The sequence below is a fragment of the Leptopilina heterotoma genome, unplaced genomic scaffold, assembly GCF_015476425.1.
Source record: "Leptopilina heterotoma isolate Lh14 unplaced genomic scaffold, ASM1547642v1 Lhet_210, whole genome shotgun sequence".
NCBI lineage: Eukaryota > Metazoa > Arthropoda > Insecta > Hymenoptera > Figitidae > Leptopilina > Leptopilina heterotoma.
Window position 1 is genome coordinate 43,214 of NW_025110926.1, and position 22,815 is coordinate 66,028.

Below are 22,815 nucleotides of genomic sequence, written 5' to 3' on the forward strand. Positions count from 1 at the left end.
TTGAATTTGATGAATTTTTGAAATAAATATGCGCCTTATTGGATCCGCCATATTGAATTTTGAAAAAGTAACTCCGAATTCGTAATCAGCGCCCCTAAAAACTCCCGAGTAAAGAATTTCATTAAAATGTATTAAATCATTTGTCGACATTAATAATTTGTTGTAACTTTATTTATTTATTAACATTATTTATTTATAACCTGCAAATTTTTACGAGTTTAGGAAGTACTCTAGGTGTATCTTAAAATAGTTTTTTTCCTTTGGCATTCAATTATAGCAAGTGGAGATCGTTAAAGTCAAATTACATTATGCACCTTACCATAAAGGTTAAATTTAATCAATAATAAAACTAGATATGGGCTTATGAGTAACTAACAAAAAATTAAAAAACCAGCAATTTATATAAAACTGATTGAAGGAAATGCAAATTCCAGCTAAAGAAAATTTAAACTAAAATTAGAAAAGACAAAAAATAAATAGAATAATTTATTCTGTAATATAGTGAAAATGGGGAAAATGTTAAGTACAGCTGAAGTAAGGTGAAAAAAAGGACAGTTAGTGACGTAAAAGTAGGCTGAGAGGTTATTGAAGTAAAATAAATGTAGAATACAAGTTAAGTGAAACATAGGTAAACAAAAAGTGCACAGTGGGCCAGGAACTCAAATTTTTGGCCAAAAAGGCAATTCTTTAACTTGATTTAAATTATATGAGATATACATTACTTATTTCTATACATTTTTTCACATCAAACTCTAAAATAGTTTTGCATTATATTAATTAAGAAGAATTATACAACCCTTCGAACAAAAAATGTTATTTTTAAAATTTCTAGCGTTCTATGAATATTTAACGCATTTTTTTATTTACAATTGTTTTAAATGTTACAATAAGGAATTTTTTTTTATTCACATATAAGATAAAAGTTTTTTAATCAATAATTGCAGCTTCCTAATTAATTTGAAATGAAGTTACACCTCATTAAATACATATTTATAGATAAAATTTTGTACGTGACTAGATTTAAATTAATGTTTCCCTCGATTTCCACCACCAAATTAAATAAGAAATATGACAAATTACTCCTTAGATAGTATACTTTAACTCACATATGCTCATTTTTGCCCCTTTTGATTTTAACAAGAAAAAAAAATAAAAAAATTTTTGTCGTAAATATTTTGTAGAACCATACAATTTTAATTTTTTGAAAGACATAATGTTAAACATAAATGCTATTCTTCAACATTGATTTTGTTTAAAATAGCTTCGATTAGGCATGTTGACTGTCTTTTTTTTGTTTAATAAATAAAAAAAAGATTTTTAAAGAGGTAGATTTAGAGAGCTCAGAAGTTTTACCTGCAATGCGTTAAAACTCGTTTTATGCTTTTTGTTTGTTGTGAAAACTATATTAATCAAATTTAAGTATAGAAATTCCTTTTTAGACGCGAACCAATCAGAGCACTTCACGCGGTAATCCCCTCCATATTGTACCGAATGGGCCTTGCTAGCTTACTTGTCTATAAAAAAAAGAATTAATTTTTTGATACTGAATATAATGTACCATTTTTGACAATCCGATTGAACAAACTGTAGATATTAGTAAAGAATTGCTAACCGATAAGTAACTGAAAATGTCAAACTTAATGCAGGATGTGATGTAAAAAAACACATAAAATAATACTGCTTCTACTCAACAAAATACCTTCTTTCAACGTAAAAGCTACATTAACCTGTAGAGAGAATCGTTAGTAATAGTTTCTCGAATGTCGTTTGTTTGAATGAAGTTGATACTTACCTTTGGAGGGAATCGTTCGTGTTAGTCTGTCGTTTGTCATTTGTTTGTTTGAAGTCGGTACTTAGCTGTGGAGATAATCGTTCGTGTAAGTCTGTTGATTGTGATTTGTCCGATTGTAGCCGATACTCACCTGTGGAGGAAATCGTTTGTGTTAATTGTGTCGATTTTTATTTGTTTGATTAAAGTCGGTACTTACCTGTGGAGAGAATCGTTCGTGTTAGTCTGTCGTTTGTCATTTGTTTGTTTGAAGTCGGTACTTACCTATGGAGATAATCGTTTGTGTAAGTCTGTTGATTGTGATTTGTCCGATTGTAGCCGATACTCACCTGTGGAGGAAATCGTTTGTGTTAATTGTGTCGATTATCATTTGTTTGATTAAAGTCGGTACTTACCTGTGGAGAGAATCGTTCGTGTAAGTCTGTCGTTTGTCATTTGTTTGTTTGTCCGCCATATTGGATCCGCCATTTTAAATTTTGAAAATCTGATGCCAGATTCGTATTCAGCGACCCCAAAAACCCCCGAGTAACGAGTTCCAAGCAAATTCTGTTCATTTTTTATTTTCGCGTCCGCCATATTGGATCCGCGATTTTGAATTTTGAAAATCTAATGCCAGATTCGTATTTAGCGACCCCAAAAACCCCCGACTAACGAGTTCCAAGCAAATTCTGTTCATTTTTTATTTTCGTGTCCGCCATATAGGATCCTCCATTTTGAATTTTGAAAATCTGATGCCAGATTCGTATTCAGCGACCACGAAAACCCCCGAGTAACCAGTTTCAATAGATTTCAATGAAATGAAAAATGTATGACTCAAAGGGTTAAGTGAATATCGAAAAGTAGCGATTTATTTTTCTTCAAACTTAACATTAGTTGATGGAAAAGTAATTAATATTTTAACAAATACAAAATCATCACAAAGTTGTCCTGTTTGCAAGTCAACTCCGAAAGATTTTAATGATTTAAAGAATATTTTTCGAGAAACAGATAAGTTTCTTCCTCATCCAAATTTACTGCAATTCGGTGTTTCTCCATTACATGCATGGATTAGGTTCTTCGAATGGCTTTTGCATGTATCATATCGACTTCCTATCAAGCAGTGGCAAGTTAGAGGATCAGAGAAAAAGCAGATTGTATCAGACCAAAAGTTACGCGTACAAAAATCCCTTCATGATAATTTGGGATTGATAGTTGATAAACCCAAAAGTGGCGGTAGTGGCAGTACTAACAATGGAAATTGTTAGCACGCAGAGTGTTTCAAAATGCAGACATTTTTGCTGATTGCCTAAATATTGATCGTCGCTTGGTACATAATTTAAAAAATGTTCTAATCGCACTTTCCTGTCAAATTTCCATGGATGTACAAAAATTTGAAAATTATTGCACAGAAACTGCAAAATTATATATATCTTTGTATTCATGGTTTCCAATGCCTGCCACGGGCCACAAAATACTAGTACATGCCGGACAAATTATGCGAAACAGTAGTTTACCAGTGGGAATGTTGGGAGAAGAAGGATCTGAATCTCGGAACAAGGACTACAAAAATTACAGACTTAATCATAGCCGACAATGTAATAGAACAGCTAATTTACAAGACCTGTTTTACAGAGTGATGGATTCTTCAGATTCAATTGTATCAAGTTTAAGTTCTAAATCTCGAGAACGCAAAAGAAAACGACTCGTACTGCCAAATGAAGTAAAACAAGTCTTTCTAACCCCTGAACACGAATACGATGATGAAGATGAAAATGCAGAAGATATTGATCACCTAGAGAGTGAATTCGAGCAAATGCTTGACAATATAGAATTATCAGACGACGAAAACGAATGAAAAAAACAATAAAAACATTCAGAAAAAAGCATTACAAACAAAAAAACATTAAAAACAAAAAAAAACTAAAAAATTAAAAAACAAAAAAAAAATTTTTTTAAAAATAAAGACGGGATGTTAAATCGAATTAGGAGCCTTCTCGCGGCACATCCTAAGTGCTAAATTAAATGCAGCAAATCCTAAACGTCAATTTTTATTCGAGGCATAAAATTAACATAAATAAATCTGCTATTTTAAATTTCTAAAATCTGACTTCATCTTTGTAATGAGCGACTCCGAAAACCCTCAAATATCAAGTTTTATAAAAATTTAATTAATTTTTAAATTTTACGTCCGCCATATTGGATCCGCCATTTTGAATTTTTTTAATCTGACTTCATATTCGTAATTAGTGACCACAAAAACCCCTTAATATCAAGTTTCATGAAAATTGAAAAAAAAAATTAATTTGACGACCGCCATATTGGATCCGCCATTTTGAATTTTGAAAATCCGACTTCATATTTGTAATCAGCGATCCCAAAAACAATAGATAGCATAATTAGTTGGCATACATTTCACGCTTTATGAGAATTATCAATTTTGGCCAAAAATAGCGATTCTGGCCCACTGTGAAGTGGTGAGAAAGAAAGGTGAAGTGAATTTGGAGAAGTAAAAGTGGGGTAAAGTTAACTGGAAGTGAGATGATGTGAAAGTAAAGTGAAGTCAAAGTGAGGTGAAGTTAAATTTAAGTTAAAGTAAAAGTAAGGTAAAGTGAAAGTGAGGTGTAAGCAAGGTGAAGTGAAGTGAAATTTCAGAATAGACCTCTAACTGTTAACATTTTTTTAAGAAGATTAAGCTGAAACTAAAATACAGGGTCACACAGACACTGTATGTGCTTCGAGGGTTAATTTAAAAAATTTAATAATTAAGAAAATTAATAAATTTGTGCAAATAATTATATAAACGAGAAATAGTTTTTCATAATACTTTTATTTTGCACATACCTATTGTACAAAAAAATTAGTTTTTGTGAATTCACATTGTGCTTCTGTGCATATAGTAATATCACTTTTTTATCTTAATTTCATTTTAATATAATCACTTTCAGAAAAATTTATATTTTACAATTTTTAAACGTTCGTACACTTTGTTTGCTATTATACGTAGGGGAAGATGGGGCAAGGATAGTTAGGTAACACTATTTTGGATCTAGCTGTCAAACTTAAATATGTATCTGCAAACGAAAAGTATTTTTAGAAAGCCTGGTTATTTAGCTATAATTTTGCTATACATTATTTTAGGGGCCGTTCATAAACTACGTCACACTATTTTGCATAATTTTTCCACCCCCCTACCCACGTCACAAATTTTACATGCTTTAGCGCCATTTTTTCTACAGAACGTCACAAAAAATGAATTCCACTCCCCCCCCTCTAAGGCGTGACGAAGTTTATGGACAGCCCCTTACTGTAGACTCAAATCCCTACGAGATACGAATGAAAAAGTAAACAAACATTTTTAACAATCCTTGCCCCAGCACCGGGGCAAGGATAGTTAAAGAATCCGAATGTTATAAAAATCAGTAGATTTTTGTTCTCTTTATTTCATTCGATTTAGACTTTTCAATATTAATATCTGAAGTATTAACAATATGTTTTGAACATTTTCTAAATTTTAATTATTGCATTAAAATTCGTCTGAACTTGAATCTCAGTTTTAACCAATTTTCTTCAGACAACTACCAATTTCTTGGTCAATAAGCTTTGTTTTCCGTATGTAAATACGCACTATTATGTATATCAGCCTAAAAAGAACAATTAAACATTTTCTTATAATTAACAGTCACATTAGCAGGATTGTACCGTGCCATATTAGCTCTACACTAAGAAAATATATTTTGTATAAAGTTTAGTCAAAAGTTGTTTAAAATGGCTACACATAGGCATTTTAATAATGTTTAAAATTCTCTTGTATGGTTATTAAAATGCATTTTCCAAAGAATGTTCAAAAAGAAATTTAAAGATTAAAACAAACATTGGATTAAACTTTGCTATGCATTTGATCATAATCTGATTTACTATTTGTAATACTTTATGCTGTACTTTGGTAGATATTTACCTGCGTGTGTCACAGTTTGTCCAAAAGTTGGGTAAAATGAAAGCCCCACCACGCAACTATACTAAAAGGACTGAATGTAAAACTCTAGGAGCCTTTAGGAAATTTGTTACTTTAACATTATTTATAAATTCGTTTTAAAATCTATGAAAACTTTATTACATACACTACCGTCCGTGAGTATCAGGACGCCCCTTTTTTCATGAGTGCAAGAATGCTTAAAACGTAGAAAACAAGAATGACAAAAATTTTTTGTATTTTTTTCCTGAAAGCTAATGAAATTATGAAAAGACTGACACCTGATCGAAGAATTTTGGTTGACTATTCTGTCAGATACAGAAAAAATACTGGATTTTGCATGCTTTTCGTAATTTTTTAATTTCTCGAAAACTAATTAACTTTTTTTTAGCGTTCTTGGTCTTGTTTCATTCTCCACTCAATGTAGAATCTAAATTAATTAATGGTATTATGATATAAATTTTTCCAAAAAAATTTGAAACTGTGAAAGTCGGATAAAAAAATTTTGAAAAACAGATTGACGCTTTTTAAAAAAAATATATATTTTTTTTAAATTAAATAATAAAGTAATTAAAAAGCTTTTTTGAATTTTAGTATATCTATTAAATGAACATGATTTACATTGACATTTTTGACACTTTAATATTCATGATAATTTTTTGAATTTTTTTATCCTTCTTTTACGGTATCAAATTTTTTTGGAAAAATTTATTTTACAATACCAGTTAATAATTTAGATTCTACATTAAATAGAGATTAAAACAAGACCAAGAGCGCTAATAAAAGTTAATTAGTTTTCGAGAAATTAAAAAATTACAAAAACATGCAAAATCCAGTATTTTTTCTTTATCTGACAAAATAGCCAACGAAAATTTTTCGATTAGGTGTCAGTCTTTTCATAATTTCATTAGCTTTCAAGAAAAAAATACGAAAAATTTTTCTCATTCTTATTTTCTACGTTTTAAGCATTTTTCCACTCATGAAAAAGGGGCGTCCTGATACTCACGGACGGTAGTGTACATTTACTTTTAACCCTTAAACCGCACCCTGGGTGTGCGAGACCCATATTCTAGCTTTTTACTGTAATATTTCGGTTAAATTCGTAAAAATTGAACATGTGTCGTTATTGGACGATACATTTTGTACTTAACTTTATGTTCCGTGAGGTACATTAGTCTCCCAAGTGTCTTTGTTTATTTGATAACTTTATGAAGTTGTCGGCGAAAAATTTCTGCTTGTTTGACACCCAGTTTTTGGTTTAAGGAAATTTAAGTAGTTTTAAAAAACAATTTTTTAATTATTAAAATTAAATAAATCATTATGAAACCTATTTTTCTTCAAAATAGATGTACTGAGCTATATATAAGATAATTTTTCCAAAAGATAATATCCTATTCCAGCTTGGAGAACACACTTAAAAGTCCCTGGGTGTCGCACACCCAGTGTGCGGTTTAAGGATGGATTCGGCAGTGTGCGGTTTAAGGGTTAAGAAAATAGTCAAAAAAAGATCAAAGTTATTAATTGTCAATAATTAAAAACAATAAAGTGAAAATTATATGTAACTTTAGGGTGCATAAATTTCCCGATTACGCACTTTAACCTATCACGTTATTTAACCTAACCTATCCACGTCATGAGCCAACACTGAAATAAGGATTTACATGTTCTATTAGTTTCAGAAATTGGAAGAAGAAAGAATAGTAAACTAAACTACCATAATTAAAATTATTTATTAAAATTAATAATATTACGTTGTTTTTAGCAGAGAAACCATTTTTATAATAGACTTTTAATTTCAATTAAATTATTCTTTATATAATATAATTAAACATTGCAGACAGGATACTCTTAAAGCTTTGTAAAGATATTTCAAAAATAATATTTTTAATGCGAAATTCTACATAAAGGAACAACTTTTAGAAATAAATATTAGATAATCATATTATTTATAAAGCAATCAAAGTGATAAAGTCTGTCATATTGTTTGTCTACACCTAGAGAAAAATATTATTTAAACCAAATATATTTTATTTGAGTTAAATAAACATATATTTGTCTCAGAACCAACTAGAATTTTTATTTGTTTTAAATAAAAATTTAATTCGACATAAATAAAACATATTTGACCCAAATAAAATTTATTTGAAAAAAATAAAAAGTCTAGTTGCCCGTGTGGAAAAGTGGTGTTGGCCCACGCCGGGGGCCCGCATGGATCGCCCCCATTCCATGAGGGGCCCACGTGGGTGATCCAGGCGAGGCCCCTCATGGAAACGACATGCTGATCGATGAGGGCGCCCGCATGGGCGATCCACGCGGGCGCCCTTGTCGGCCCCCTGCGTGGCCCTCGCGTTTGCCCTCATCTTTGCCCTCGACTTACCCTCGACTTTATTTTTCAAAATTAAGTTAATAAATTAATTATTTATTAATAATAAACAAGTTCAACTATTAATAAATAACACTGTTATTTAACGATTTTTACTTTCTTTAATTAAATCGTGACCAAAAAAAAAAATCTGACGCACTCAGGAATAGAACCTACGACCTACGGAATATCAAACAAACGCTTTACCACTGTGCTAAGGGACTTGAAATTTATTTCTTTATAGTAGGTGACTAGCTGACTTGCTTTTGATGATTCAATAAAACATTATTGACACTAATACCCTCATCACCCTCATGTGAGTTTTATATTTTTTAAAAAGTAACATTAAATATTTGTTAAAAACGTGTTTTTCATTGTTTATAATCATTCTAAACATTAATTTTGAAGTAATAAAAAATTATTTGAGGTTTGGACTTAGAAATTTTTGCAAGTCAATGATGTAGGCAATCCATGCGGGCCCTCGACGTGGCCCTCATGGATTTGCCCACATGGATCAGCCCTCGTCGGCCCCCGCCGGGGGCCCTCACGTCGTGTGGGCTTGATGGGGGCTTTTTCCACACGGGTGGTTCTAAGACAAATATACTATTTCTCTGGGTGTATATTACAAGAAAAAAAATGTTTCTCTAGAATAGCGAAAGTCTTAACTGAAACAACTAGACCTTTTTATTTTTTTTAAGTGAAAATATAGCCAAATATATATTTTTTCTGAGTGATAAAAGTAATCATTATGTAACTGTTTAAATTTAAACAAGGAATATTACAAATGCTATATTAATCAAGTAATTTTCTGAGTGCATGTTAGATCTTATTTTTAAAATATTCTATAATGAAAACATTTATTCAGTTAGTATTTGAGTTTATTTGTATTGTCTGTAAAAAATGACAATTTTTATTTTACTGTGGTACAAAATAACAATATTTCCGTTCTCACAATATAACAATCTTGATAAAAATTTTTTGTGTCAAAATGATGCCGACCCAATAATTTTTAAAAAAATTTGTTGTGAATTTTAAATTTCATTACGTTAAAAAATGGTACTGATCTTTTAATTATTGAAATTATTTAAAGTTATATTTTACATGAAATTAAAATAATAAAGATTATAATGGCAAATTAAAATATTTTATTTATTGACAAGTAAAAAGTTTTATATAGGTACTCATTATATCATTTTATTTCTAAAACTTTGTTTTTGTGCCTGCATAAATTTATAAAAGAAAAATATGTAGGGGAGAGTCTCCAGTTGTGAGACGGGTTTTATTTTTGACCCGTAAATTGTAAACGGTTAAACGAAATTGTAAATAAAATAGACCGTTCGAAAGATAACAGAAATACGCAACTTTTATTAAAAGAAAGTGTAGTGTTTCGATGAACTCAAAAATGTTACGATATATTTTCCGAGCACATCGCTTTTGGCAAAAAAAAAATTTCTCCAGTTGTGAGACACTCATTAAAAATTGCTATTTAATAAGTTTGACATAAAACGTTATGTTTAGTATAAATAATCAAATATATTAATAATATATATTATTATATACTAAATAATAACATTTATTCGCCAAAATATGACTATCAAATAAACACAATTTAATAGCTTCAACAAGAGCATTAAAATTGATTTCTTATGAATCAATTGACTTTTTTCCACTTGACATACCCAAAAATACTAGAAAAAAAAATCAAAACAACATTTAAATAGTATGCCTGCAAAGTCGTATTTTTTATGCTGCCCAGATTGGTGTTGACACCGTCTCACAACTGGTGATATGCTGTGTCTCACATCCAGAAATTGGCGCTATTTTGAAAAAGGAAAATTAAATTATTTTCAACCGTAGATTTGAACAATGCAATATTGCATCACAAAATATAAGGAAAATACTAAAAGAAAATGCATTACATTTACCTTTTTCAATTAATTAACTTGGAAAAAAGTACTTTGCATTTATTGAAAAAACGCTTTTTAGTCGATTATCACACACAGTGTTGGTATTTAACAAAAACAGTTTATATATCCGCTTCGGCGTACACGAAAAAGTTGGCACATATAAAAAGAAATGTTTTTATATAAACCAATCGGCTTTTTAATATTGCATGTTAAAAAAATTAACTGTCTCACAACTGGAGGTGTCTCACAACTGGAGACTCTCCCCTATACATATGGAAAAATATATATACTTGTGTCTTATTCGCATGAAAAAATCGGTTGTAATATAAATTTCAAAATAATTTATCTTTCATTTAGTTATTTATTCTAATATAAAATAAGGTTTGTTCAGATAAAAATTAATTTTACTTTATCAATATTCTAACTTTTTAAATAGATTTATATTTTATTAATAATGTTAATGTTAAGTTGAAATCTTCAAATAAATTATTAATTAATAAATAATAATACTTCATTAATTGACCACAATAAATTGTATTCGATTAAATGTCAAAAATAAAATTATAAAAATAAAATGACAAGAAATTCATTAGTTATTCACTTTCAAACCGTATCTCACAAGTCGTGAATCAACTCTGCCACTCAGTATGTAAGGACAGTTCAAATCATTTATTTCAATGTATTTGCGAACGACATTAGTATTAGTATTGCGCGTTATATGTGTATGTTAGGTTATATGTGTGAGTTATATACATGTGTATTATGTATTATAAGGTGTATGAGTGAAATAGTGGTAAAGTTAATTTAAAATGTGTAGGTAATGCAGAAATTCGTGCTATAAATAAAAATCAACCATCGATAATTAATTTTTTTTTATTTATAAAATGTAGATAATACAGGAATTAATCCTCGAATTGACCGTCGGTCGATAAGTAAGAATGATAATTTTTCCAGTCCCTCCCACCATTTTCTTTCCCAATTTTACCAATAGCTCGTTCACATTTTGCTCAACTCTTGACTAAAATCGAGTAAAATTTAAGGTATTAGTCGCGCAGCTGGCTCTGGCCAAAAGTTTACAGGGCCGCTTACTAGAGTGGGACAGTAAGAGTGAGAAAGATAGTTTAACTCCCCACTCTATTCGTTCGTATGAAAATTCATATAATTAAGTTATTTTTTTAACTTTCTGTCAATATATTTATAGTTTGGTGCGGTCAAAAAATGTCATGTTTTTCTTATTCACTTGTTTCATGTAATTGAATACTTTGGTAGTTTTATTTCAAAATCTGACGATTAGTTATCATATAAATAATTATTAAACAAAATCATTACATGCATTGGGTGATCCCTCCATGCAAAATGTATGAACTTTGAATTCATTTTTTGAAGCTTTGAAACGGTCAAAATTAATTAAATTGGTCTCATTTTGTAGATAAATACTTCAGGAATAAGTATGCAAAATTTGAAAAAAATCTTACGAAAACCATTTTACGCGACTAATACCTTAAGGGTGAATCTCTCAAAAAGAACAAATTCTAATTTGTAATTAAAAAAAAAAAGTTTCAAAAAAATTAAAATGACTATTTCCTATGTGAAGAGGAGGACTATAGTAAGTCTCTAAAATATGTGGTTACGATCTTTATAAACATTATTGTTTAAAAAATAATTGTTTATTGTAAAATAATTGTTTCATTTTTTGTCACAAATACAATGAGTGAATTGGCTTGAAAATGGTTACTCTAGGCTTTTGGAGGTCGCTGATTACGATTCTAAGGTCAGAATTCAAAAATTAAAAATGGCGGATCCAATATGGCGGTCAAATTTGTAAAAATTGATTGGATTCTTCTCAAATTTGTTGTCTAGGGGATTTTGGGATCGCTGATTACAAATCTGATGTTATTTTTTTTAGAATTCAAAATCGCGGATACAATATGGCGGATAAAATATTTGAAAATTAATTGGATTCTCTTAAAACATGTTACTCGGGGGTTTTTGGGGTCGCTGATTACGAATCTGCGGTCATAATTCAAAAATTATAAATGGCGGATCCTATATGGCGGTCAAATTTTAAAAAATTAATTTTATTTTTTTGAAATTTGTTAATTAGGGGTTTTTGGGGTCGCTGATTACAAATCTGATGTTATTTTTGTTTTAAATTCAGAATGGCAGATCCAATATGGCAGATAAAATGTTTAAAAATTAATTGGATTAGCTTGAAATTTGATACTTGGAGGTTTTCGAGGGTGAAGATAACGAATTTTATTTAGAATTTATTTTGAAGCTAATCCAATTAATTTTCCAATATTTCGTCCGACACTTTGAATTTTAAAAAACTAACATTAAATTCGTAATCAGCGACCCCAAAAACCCCCGAGTAACGAAATTTAAGCCATTTTACTAAATTCTAAAATATTTCGCCCGCCATTTTGAATTTTAAAAAACTAACATTAAATTCGTAATCAGCGACCCCAAAAACCCCCAAGTAACGAAATTTAAGCTATTTCACTAAATTCTAAAATATTTCGTCCGCCATTTTGGATCCGCCATTTTGAATTTTAAAAAACTAACATTAACTTTGTAATCGGTGGCTCCAAAAACCCCCGAGAAATGAGTTTTAAATTTATTTATCATTTATTTAGCAAAAAACGAAAAAAGTACTGTCGGTTACGGAATGGAGTTTTTGCTCCCTTGGACGACGCTTAAATTGATTACTTATATATTAAAAAATTTTCTAAACTTTGAATTAAAACGTTAAATGTCGTTAAGTTTTATAAAAATAAAAAATTATTCAAAGAATTATTAATAAAAATTTTCATTTACTTATCAAAAAAAAGAAAAGCCACTAGCGGTAACGGAATGGAGTTTTGTTAATTTCGATAGCTCCGAAATATATTGATTCTAATGTAAAAAGATAAAATTTTATTAACAAACAATCAATAGTATTTGCTATATTTTATTTAAATAAAGGAATATTTTATAAATTAATAATAATATTTATCATTTACTAATAAAAATTTAGAATTTACTGCGGTAACGGAATGGAGTTTTCAATGGCGCACAAAACTAATTTAATTCTAGAAAATAGAATTTGAAATATTTTGCCTTACCTTTTCCGGATTTAAGTAAAATAAAGAATAATTAATAAATATTACTAAACAAGAGATGAAATTAGATTTTAAATGAGAAGTAATATTCATTCTTTGAGTAAAATTAGCTTCATGCACGGTAACGGAATGGAGTTTTTGCACCATATGAATATGGATATTTCAGATAATATAAAATTTTTATTTTTTTTCTCATATGACTTGATTAAATCGTGTTAAATAGTATCATATGGCGGCCATTATTTTTATTAATTTTAAATATTTTTTAGAAAAATGTCTTGAACGTGTCATTTGTCCTTTTTGAGAGATTCACCCTTAAGCTTTGCTTATTGAAATTCTATGAAATTTATTTTAAAAACTGACCAATTTTATTTTCACTTACTAGAAATTTAATTTAAACTACAGTTGGTTAAACTTTATTGAAAAGCGCATGTGTAACCATTTTACTCAACTTTTGACTAAAGCTTATACAAAATATTTTCTCAGTGTAACTATCCTTGGCCCGTGGGGAAAAAGGAGCCCATATTTCAATTTTTCCTAATTTTTTGTGAAACGACGTGAATTTAATTGAAAATAAATACGATATTCGTGTTCAGCAGGAAATTTCACTCCGGAAAACTAGTAAAGAAAATAATATGATAAAACGTGACAAAGATTCAGTTGACATTTTTCAAAAACAGGTGTTTTTTAAAAATAAAGTTCTAACTTCGCAAATGGTGTCAGATTGACTTCCAATTTTTACTATCACCTTTTGGTGTTAAGACGTGAAAATATCATGAATGAGGCGCTAATTTGAACAAGCCGTTTAAGCAATACAGCCACTAACTATCATTGCCCTATCCTCCCCTAGTATAGAATATATACATTTAAATTAAAGAAAAATTTAACATCTAAACAAAGTAACAATATAATAATTATTAATTTAATATATGAATTTTTATACAAATAAAACAATTGTTATATATATATATATATATATATATATATATATATATATAGCTTAATTCCTAGGCAATAAGCTTACTACCGGCAATTAGACGAATACACGACAAAATCGTTCAGATTTGTCTATTTGCCTAGGCAGTAAGCTTAATGCCCGGCAGTAAGCTTATTTCCCGATGAAGATTCGGCAATTAGACGAATCACATTAGAATCCATTTGCAGTGCACAAACGTCCTATAAAAAATTAATTAAAAACAATAATAATGATAATAATAATAATAATGATAATAATATTCCTTGACTCATATAAATAATTCTCGACTAAAATAAATATTGCTTGAGTCAAATAAACATTTCTTAACTGAAATAAATCATTCTGGACAGAATTAAATATTTCTTGGGTAAAAAAAATATTTCTTGAGTCTAATAAACATTTCTTGGATCAATTAAATAATTCTGGACAGAATTAAATATTTTTTGAGTAAAAAAATATTTCCTGAGTCAAATAAATAATTTATATTTTCCTAAGAAATATTTTTTTTCATCCAAGAATTATTTCTTTTTGAGTCAAAAAATATTTATTAGACTCAAGAAATATTTCTCAATGATAACAAATATTTATAAGAGTCAAGAAGCATTTATTTGAGTCAAGAAATATTTATTTAAATCAAACAATCTCTATTTGACTCAATAAATATTTATTTCACTAAAGGAATATTTTAGTTAAAAATTGTTTGATAGACTTAAACAAAATTTATTTTAGTCGAGAAATATTTTTCTTTATGCAAAAGTAAAAAAATTATTTATTTGACTCAGGAGATATTTTTTTTACTCAAGAAATATTTAATTCTGTCCAGAATTATTTAATTGATCCAAGAAATGTTTATTAGACTCAAGAAATATTTTTTTTACCCAAGAAATATTTAATTCTGTCCAGAATGATTTATTATTATTATTATTATTATTATTATTATTATTATTATTATTATTATCATTATTATTGTTTTTAATTAATTTTTTATAGGACGTTTGTGCACTGCAAATGGATTCTAATGTGATTCGTCTATTTGCCGAATCTTCATCGGGAAATAAGCTTACTGCCGGGCATTAAGCTTACTGCCTAGGCAAATAGACAAATCTGAACGATTTCGTCGTGTATTCGTCTAATTGCCTGAAGTAAGCTTATTGCCTAGGAATTAAGCTTAATGCCGGATTCTTCTAGTTGCCTACGACATATATACTCTACACACAAAGACATGTTGTATTATAATTATGTTAGACACCATTTATATGTATAAATATCACAATAGCTGTATCAAATTCGAATCACATACTTCTTCTCATAAAACAACTTTTCTTCATAATGTATATTATATAAGAGAGATAATTCCAATTCTAAATAACTCTATAATATGCTTTCACGGTACATAATTTTATAGATATATTTTACATTTATAAACTATAATTAAATAATTTATTTTTAGTTAATTATATTCCTGCAAAGCACCTATAATTTATAAGTAGTATTACGGCAACATTGCCTGGAATGTTTCATACATTTGATTCAATTAATAAAAGAAAATTTTTTTTAATTAAATTAAAGTATTGCCAAAATTTTATTATTGTTATTGATAAATTATTAATTAATTAATAATTGAAGACCTCTACAAAATAACAATATGTGGCACATTTTAACATAAATTCAATTTACCATAATAATCTGGTAATTCATTTATTCTGTCCGCAGTTTGAAGTTAGTTGTCGTGTATGCTTTTGTTAGAAAATTAAAAAATTAAAAAAAAATATGATTAGCAAATAAAAAATATACACATTTTGTTTATTATATGCTTTTTTATATAACAAATTTCATTTGACTGAACTGAATTAAGAGGAGATTACTACCCGACTGGTATTATCCCTTTTCACTTCGCGCTCGTCCCCTTATTCTAAGGAGTACATTAATTATGCTAACTTTTTTTCTTTCTATTTACAGTGAGTTCTCGCGAGTCGTTCAATTCTCGAAAATTTTCAAGACCATAAAACTCACGAGTCATCAGCCACGCCTCCAAGGCGATTGAATTCTTCTGGAAAATTTTATTAAAATAGTAGATATTGAAAATCATTGATTTGAGAAAATTTTTTAAAAATAATTAAAATTTTGCCAAGAATTTTATTATATTATACTTTTGAAAATAATTGAATTTCTGCAATCATTTTTAAATATTATTAAAAAATATACCTAAACGAATGAAATATTAAAATTGAATGTATAGAGTATGAAATTTATTAATTTTTTATTATTATACTTTACTGAAATAAATATTTAAGACAAATCAAAATTGAAAATCGGAAACATTTCTAATTGTGCCAAAGATCATTATTATTCCGTGGACGTCTTCAATTATTGATAATATATATATATATATATACAGTACCGTCCGAAATTGTCAGTCCACCCATTTTCAAAGGAATGACAAAAATTTTTTAACATAAAATTCATAAAAAGTAAAATTTTTTTTGGTTTATATTTTAAAAGACAATAAAATTTTGAAAAGAATAAGACCTTACAGAAGTCATTTGGCCAAAATTTGTAGAAGATATTCTTAAAAATCGTCATTTTCAATGTTTTACAAAAATTTGAATAACTTCTAAAATAATGGACGCTTTTTAATAATCTTAGGCTTATTTTAAAGACCATTTTCTACAGAATAAGAATTACTTATAGGCATTAACCTGTAATTTTTAACTTGGAATAAGCATGACGTCAAAGTTGGACAAAAAAATTCAAAAAATTTGAAATAATATTATTAAAAGAAAAATAATTTTTGAAACTCAAACATATATTTTTATTAAATTTTCTTGAAAAATCTACACCATATCATGTTTTATATATGTTCTAGAATAGTTTTTAGTACAAAAAATTGATTTCAAATTTTTCCAACTTTTTTGTCTAATTTTGACGTCATGCTTATTCCAAGTTAAAAATGACAGGTTAATGCCTATAAGTAATTCTTATTCCGTAGAAAAAGACCTTTAAAATAAGCCTAAGATTATTAAAAAGCGTTCATTATTTTAGAAGTTATTTAAATTTTTGTAAAACATGGAAAATGACGATTTTTAGGAATATCTTCTACAAATTTTGGCCAAATGACTTCTGTAAGGTCTTATTCTTTTCAAAATTTTATCGTCTTTTAAAATATAAACCAAAAAAAATTTTAGTTTTCATGAATTTTATGATAAAAAATTTTTGTCATTCCTTTAAAAATGGGTGGACTGACAATTGCGGACGGTACTGTATATAGAAGGAGTTTACACCGTAAGCCTTAAATATAAGCCTCCGCGAGCATAAACGGATATGCCTCCATGAGGATATACTTGCGTCTGCGCAAAGTGTTAGCCTGCAGCTGTGTTGTGAAAGAGTTTGCCTTGACCACGTGTTCGCGCAGGCGCAAATATATGCTCCTGGAGGTATATCCGTTTATGCGCGCGGAGGCTTATATTTAAGGCTTACGGTGTAAACTCCTTCATATATATATATATTTTACAGTGTAGAAGAACATTGAAGAAATAATGGCAATGTTGAGAATATAAGGAGCAATTGCAGGTGCTGTCTTCTTGTAACAATATTTAAATATTACACACAGATGTTGAATATAATTTAGACAACTAAAGATGTTATGGATCGAGCAGTTGATAAAGTTAAAGGTCCTATTTCTGAAATTGATCTACTGCGATCGATTGTTTGTAAATTTGTTGACTGTTGCTTCATTAAAATATGTCGTAATGATTGAGTTTCTTCACGTAAGGATACAATTTGTGCTCGAAGGATTGCATTTTCATGTTCTAACATTGTTGCCTTTAGAGCTATCTGCAAATAAAATGTATATCAAATTTCTGTTTATAAATTTTTGTACATTTATTTTAATGTATATGGTTCTTTTCATTTAAATTGTTAGATTCAGTCTACACAAACAATACAATATATACTTTATATACACCAATCGATCCGTCTTGATGCAAAGAATAAGATTTTTGAAAGAAAAGAGTAAGATTTTATTGTACAGCAACATAACTTTGCTGAAAGAATTGATTTTATAATAAAAATACGAATTTTTCAGCTTTAATTGTGATTAACTCTATAAATTCTCATGCAATTTATACTTCATATAGACCAATCGATTCATATTGATGCAAAGAATAAGATTTTATTAAGGGAGAGTGGGTCAAACCGGACCGGAGGGTAAACCGGACCCCTCTCAATATTTCCAAAATGGCGAAATTGGAAAAAGTGTTGTTTACAAATTTAAAACAACCGTGTTTAGCATACCTTATTTTCTCAATCTGACAGTTTTAGCTTGCGTATGTGCGACGAAGGGAGCAAAAGTTTTTTTTTAGTTTTTTTCTACACTTTTACGAATTTTTTCTTAAGGAAATTCTGAGAAAATCGTGTAATGTTTTTAAATATTAGGTCTTAGGTTTTGAAGGTACAAACCTCAGGAATATTTACCACCAAAAACTTTGATGAATTTGCAAAGCGTTTCTTTTTGACAAACATTTATTCTCAAAATGGGCCTGTGGGGCAAACCGGACCGTTTTCGGTGGGGCAAACCGGCCATAGGATATTTCCATTGAATTAAAGTTTCATAAAAATTATTTTAAAATAAAATGTTTCTTTCATTAAAATATTTACTTACAATGAAAAATAATTGTCTTCCAACGAGAATTGGACCCTTTAATATTGTTTCTCTGATAATGACAAACATTTTAATTTTTTTATTAAAAAAAATATTTATTTAATTAAAATTCAATCCCGTATTATTATTTTGCTTACTACAACCATTGTTTACATGATTCTTTATGTTTTTTATTATTGTAGATTATGTAAATGCAATATTATAAATAAAAAACCAAACGGTCCGGTTCGCCCATGTGGGGTCCGGTTTACTCCAGGGCACAGTGGGCCAGGATCGTCGATTTTTGACCAAAAATCATTATTTAAAAGAGAACAAGATATTTACGAATAACAAGTATGCTACCTACAGTTTCTGGGATCGCTAATTACGAATCTGAAGTCAGATTTCAAAAATTCAATATGGCGGATCCAATATGGCGGACATACATTTTTTTATATAAATCAATTTTAATGAAGCATAAATATCTAAAGGTTTTTTGGGTCGCTGATTATGAATCTGAAGTCAGATTTTAAAAAATTCAAAATGGCGGATCCAATATGGCGGACATAAAAATTTTAAAATTAATAAATTTGAATTAAACATAGGTATCCATGCGTTTTCTGAGTCGCTGATTACAAATCTGATGTCAGATTTCAAAAATTCAAAATGGCGGATCCAAAATGGCGGACATACAATTTTTAAAATTAATCGATTTTTATGAATCTTTGTATCTAGGGGTTTTTTAGGTCGCTGATTACGAATCTGATGTAAGAATTCAAGTGGATTTTAGATTGGGTGAGATTCGCCTACAATTTTTTGCATGGGAGTTTTTAAGTTTTGTGATTACAAAACTAGTGTCTATACAATTTAGAAAATAAATTTTTTTTCCTGTTATTAGCCTACAAAAATAGAAAGTACTGTAGTTTCCAGGATCTACTACGAGGAGGTTACAGGTAAAGATCCAATTTTGTATTTTTTTAGATTTTTAAAATTTTTTTAGTTTTTTTTAGACCTGATGTTTACTTATAGGTATATAGTTTATCGCGCGGGTATATCAGGTGCGCATGTAGTCCTATTGGAGAATCTGCTTTTGTTTCCATGGATCAGATAAACACTCCATTTCATATCTAAATCTGATTTCAGAAACAAAGTGCTCATTTTTACGTTTTTAAAATCTGACAACAGATTCGTAATCAGTAACCCAAAAAACCTCTACATACCTATGTCTAATTGAAATTGATTATTTAAAAATTTTTTATGGCCGCCATTTTGATTTCTTGAAATCTGACATCAGATTCGTAATCAGCGACCCAAAAAACCATAGAGTTATTAGCAAAGAGTGCGCAAGCGACCAAAATGTTAGACAGCCATACGAAAAGTAGACCCCTTTTCTTTCTTTCTCTAATAACGCATGCGCGATAGTGAAACAGCTGATGCATCGAAACAATTGTTGCTTGCTTGCTGGCAATTATATTTTTCTTTTATTTACGTGACAAATAAATAATTTAAAAACATTTTTAGCAGGAAAAATGGTATTTTATGTTAAGTTTACCTGCTTTTAATTTATGCTCATCGAAATAAGCAGCTCAAAATTAAAAATTCCAATTACTACAATATTATCGATACGACATCCAAACTAGAATCAAAAGTTGCGTCTCAACTTCAAATAACAGCCAAATAGCTTTTTTTCAACATGACTTTTTAATCCCACTCTACCCTATTTATTGTAAAATATTTATTTTACATTTAATTTTATTATATTTAAAACGATAAGATGTTTTCTAAAGTATCTTGCTGATTTTTAAGATGTTTTATACGTCTTAGATATTTCTTCTGTCTTAAGGGGTTATGACACTCTAGAAACCGAAAAAATAGGCATTTTTTGTGAATTTTTTTCAGAGAATTTATAAAGTCAATTAAAATTGGAATATGAGGAGTTTATTGTACATCTTTTGAAGTTTAAAAATATAAATTTTCATAATAATTTAATGAAAAATGGCGACGCTGTTGGGGTTTTCCGTCGACATCTCTGTGGCGCATATGGTCCGTGGCCGCACCAACTGTTTTTGTAAATTTTGAAATATCTTGAGTATATAATTTTTTATTTATAGTACATTACAATAGCTAAAGCAACACGTAGGATTTTTTCGATATATTGATTTATGGTCAAATGGCGCACTTCTAAAGTTAACCTTTCTAAATTCTACCAAAAAATCGTCAGTAAATTGTTAATAACAAATGAACAATACAAAATAAAAAAAAATCCTACGTGATGCCTTAAAAAATATATTTTCAAAGATGTTTGTGAAGTTTGAACTTAATCGGTTGAAAATTGTACGAGTTGTTAGTGCAACCAACTCGAAAAATGTAGTTTTTAGATAATCGCGTTTAAAGTTTAAAGTTGTAAAAAACATTCACATGCTTGGCTATGCCTAACTGACTGAAACAGACGCTTGCATACTGTTTGTGAAGCCAAATTGTGAAGAATAGACTATAGTTTAGACAGGTAAGTAGCGTCATTACAAACATCTACCTTATACCTGCTTTAGATCCTTCAAAGATCACCTCCCGTAGCGCGCTAACAAAAGGACCTCGCCGCTACGAAAATACGAAAATAAATTACTTAGAGATTTTCCCTAGCCGTAATACTACGATATGTTATTTCTGATACCCTAAGGGACTATTTAATGCAAAAAAAATCGATTTTTTTAAAATCCTAGAGTGGCATAGCCCCTTAAAAAAGTAATATACTTCTTTAAGTTTTTTAAAGTATCTTAAATTAAGATGTTTCTGTCTCAATAAGATGTTTAGCGATAAGATACTTGTGAATTGTAAGATGCGAAAAAAATTTAAGTTACTAAAAACTAAGATGCATAAAATGTCTTACATATAAGCCCATAGTTAACCTCAAAACTTTTTTCCAAAAAAATATGAAGAAAATGTGTACGAAGATAATTTTAACATCTTAAATTAAGATACTTCAAATAACTTAAAAATGACTACCAAAACATCTTAGAAATGACTACCAAAACATCTTAAATAAGATACTTCTTTTTGCAGTGTATGCAAAAAACCCATAGATACCTATGTTTAATTCAAATTTATTGATTTTAACATTTTTATGTCCGCCATATTGGATCCGCTATTTTGAATTTTTGAAATCTGACATCAGATTCGTAATCAGCGACACAAAAAACCATTAAATACCACTGTTCATCATAATTGATTAATTTTGAAAATTGTCTTTATATATTTATTGCATATATTTATATGTTTATTGCAATATTCTTGTTATGTTGAAAAAATATGAAATGGCGCAAAATGGCACATATTGGCGTCAAAGTAGACATGCTAAGTAATCGTTCTATATCTTGTTTTTCCAAATATTATGCGGCTCGGAGGAGCTCGACTAACTGAAAGTCGGCACTCTATTGAAAAATCCACTATTTGTAAACTTCAATGGAGCTACATTTTAATAAATTTTATTTTTTTAAAGTAACTATTGGTTTTTTACTTCAATATATCTATTGATGAGAAAAAATAAGTACTTATACAAAAATAATTAATTTATTTCTAGATATATTAAGTATTTCAATCAAAAACATTTTATTATTTTATCTCAAATGTTAAACTTTAAATAGTTCCAGAAGACACAATTTTTTATTATTTAACATATCCTTTATGCAATAAATTCCTTATTTACTATTAAATACTGTAGATAAATTCTTTTGTGCATATTTGAAAGTTAAAAAATTGCATTTTTGGCTAAAATTTGACGATCCTGGCCCACTGTGCAGGGGGTGGGGCAAACCGGACCGTTTGGAAAATTTTTTAAAGTTAACACAGCAACTAAACAAAAAAAGATAAAGTATAGGTTTCTCTGGGAAAAAGTTGCGCAATTAAATGATCTTTCAAACAAGCCATCGAAAAATGAAATCGGTTGATTCGTTTAGTCACAAGAGTAAAAAAACCGTTAGGGGATCCGGTTTGCCCCACTCTCCCCTATATATTAACTTTAATATTCGACTTAAAAAAAATATTTTCTGACTATTTTTCAAAGTCTATCAATCCATTTCGAGATATTTTTATGAT

The 22,815-nt window shown here is 28.9% G+C and overlaps 1 protein-coding gene across 1 annotated transcript in view; it reads right to left on the minus strand.

Moving 5' to 3' along the window:
• Positions 1-17,708: 17,708 nt before the first annotated feature.
• Positions 17,709-22,815, minus strand: part of LOC122501536 (hepatic leukemia factor-like) — a 311,451-nt gene continuing 306,344 nt past the window's right edge. Inside the window, exon 4 of the mRNA XM_043611076.1 lies at positions 17,709-17,918. Within this exon, the coding sequence (XP_043467011.1) occupies positions 17,709-17,918 (210 nt within the window). The remainder of the gene's footprint in view (positions 17,919-22,815) is intronic.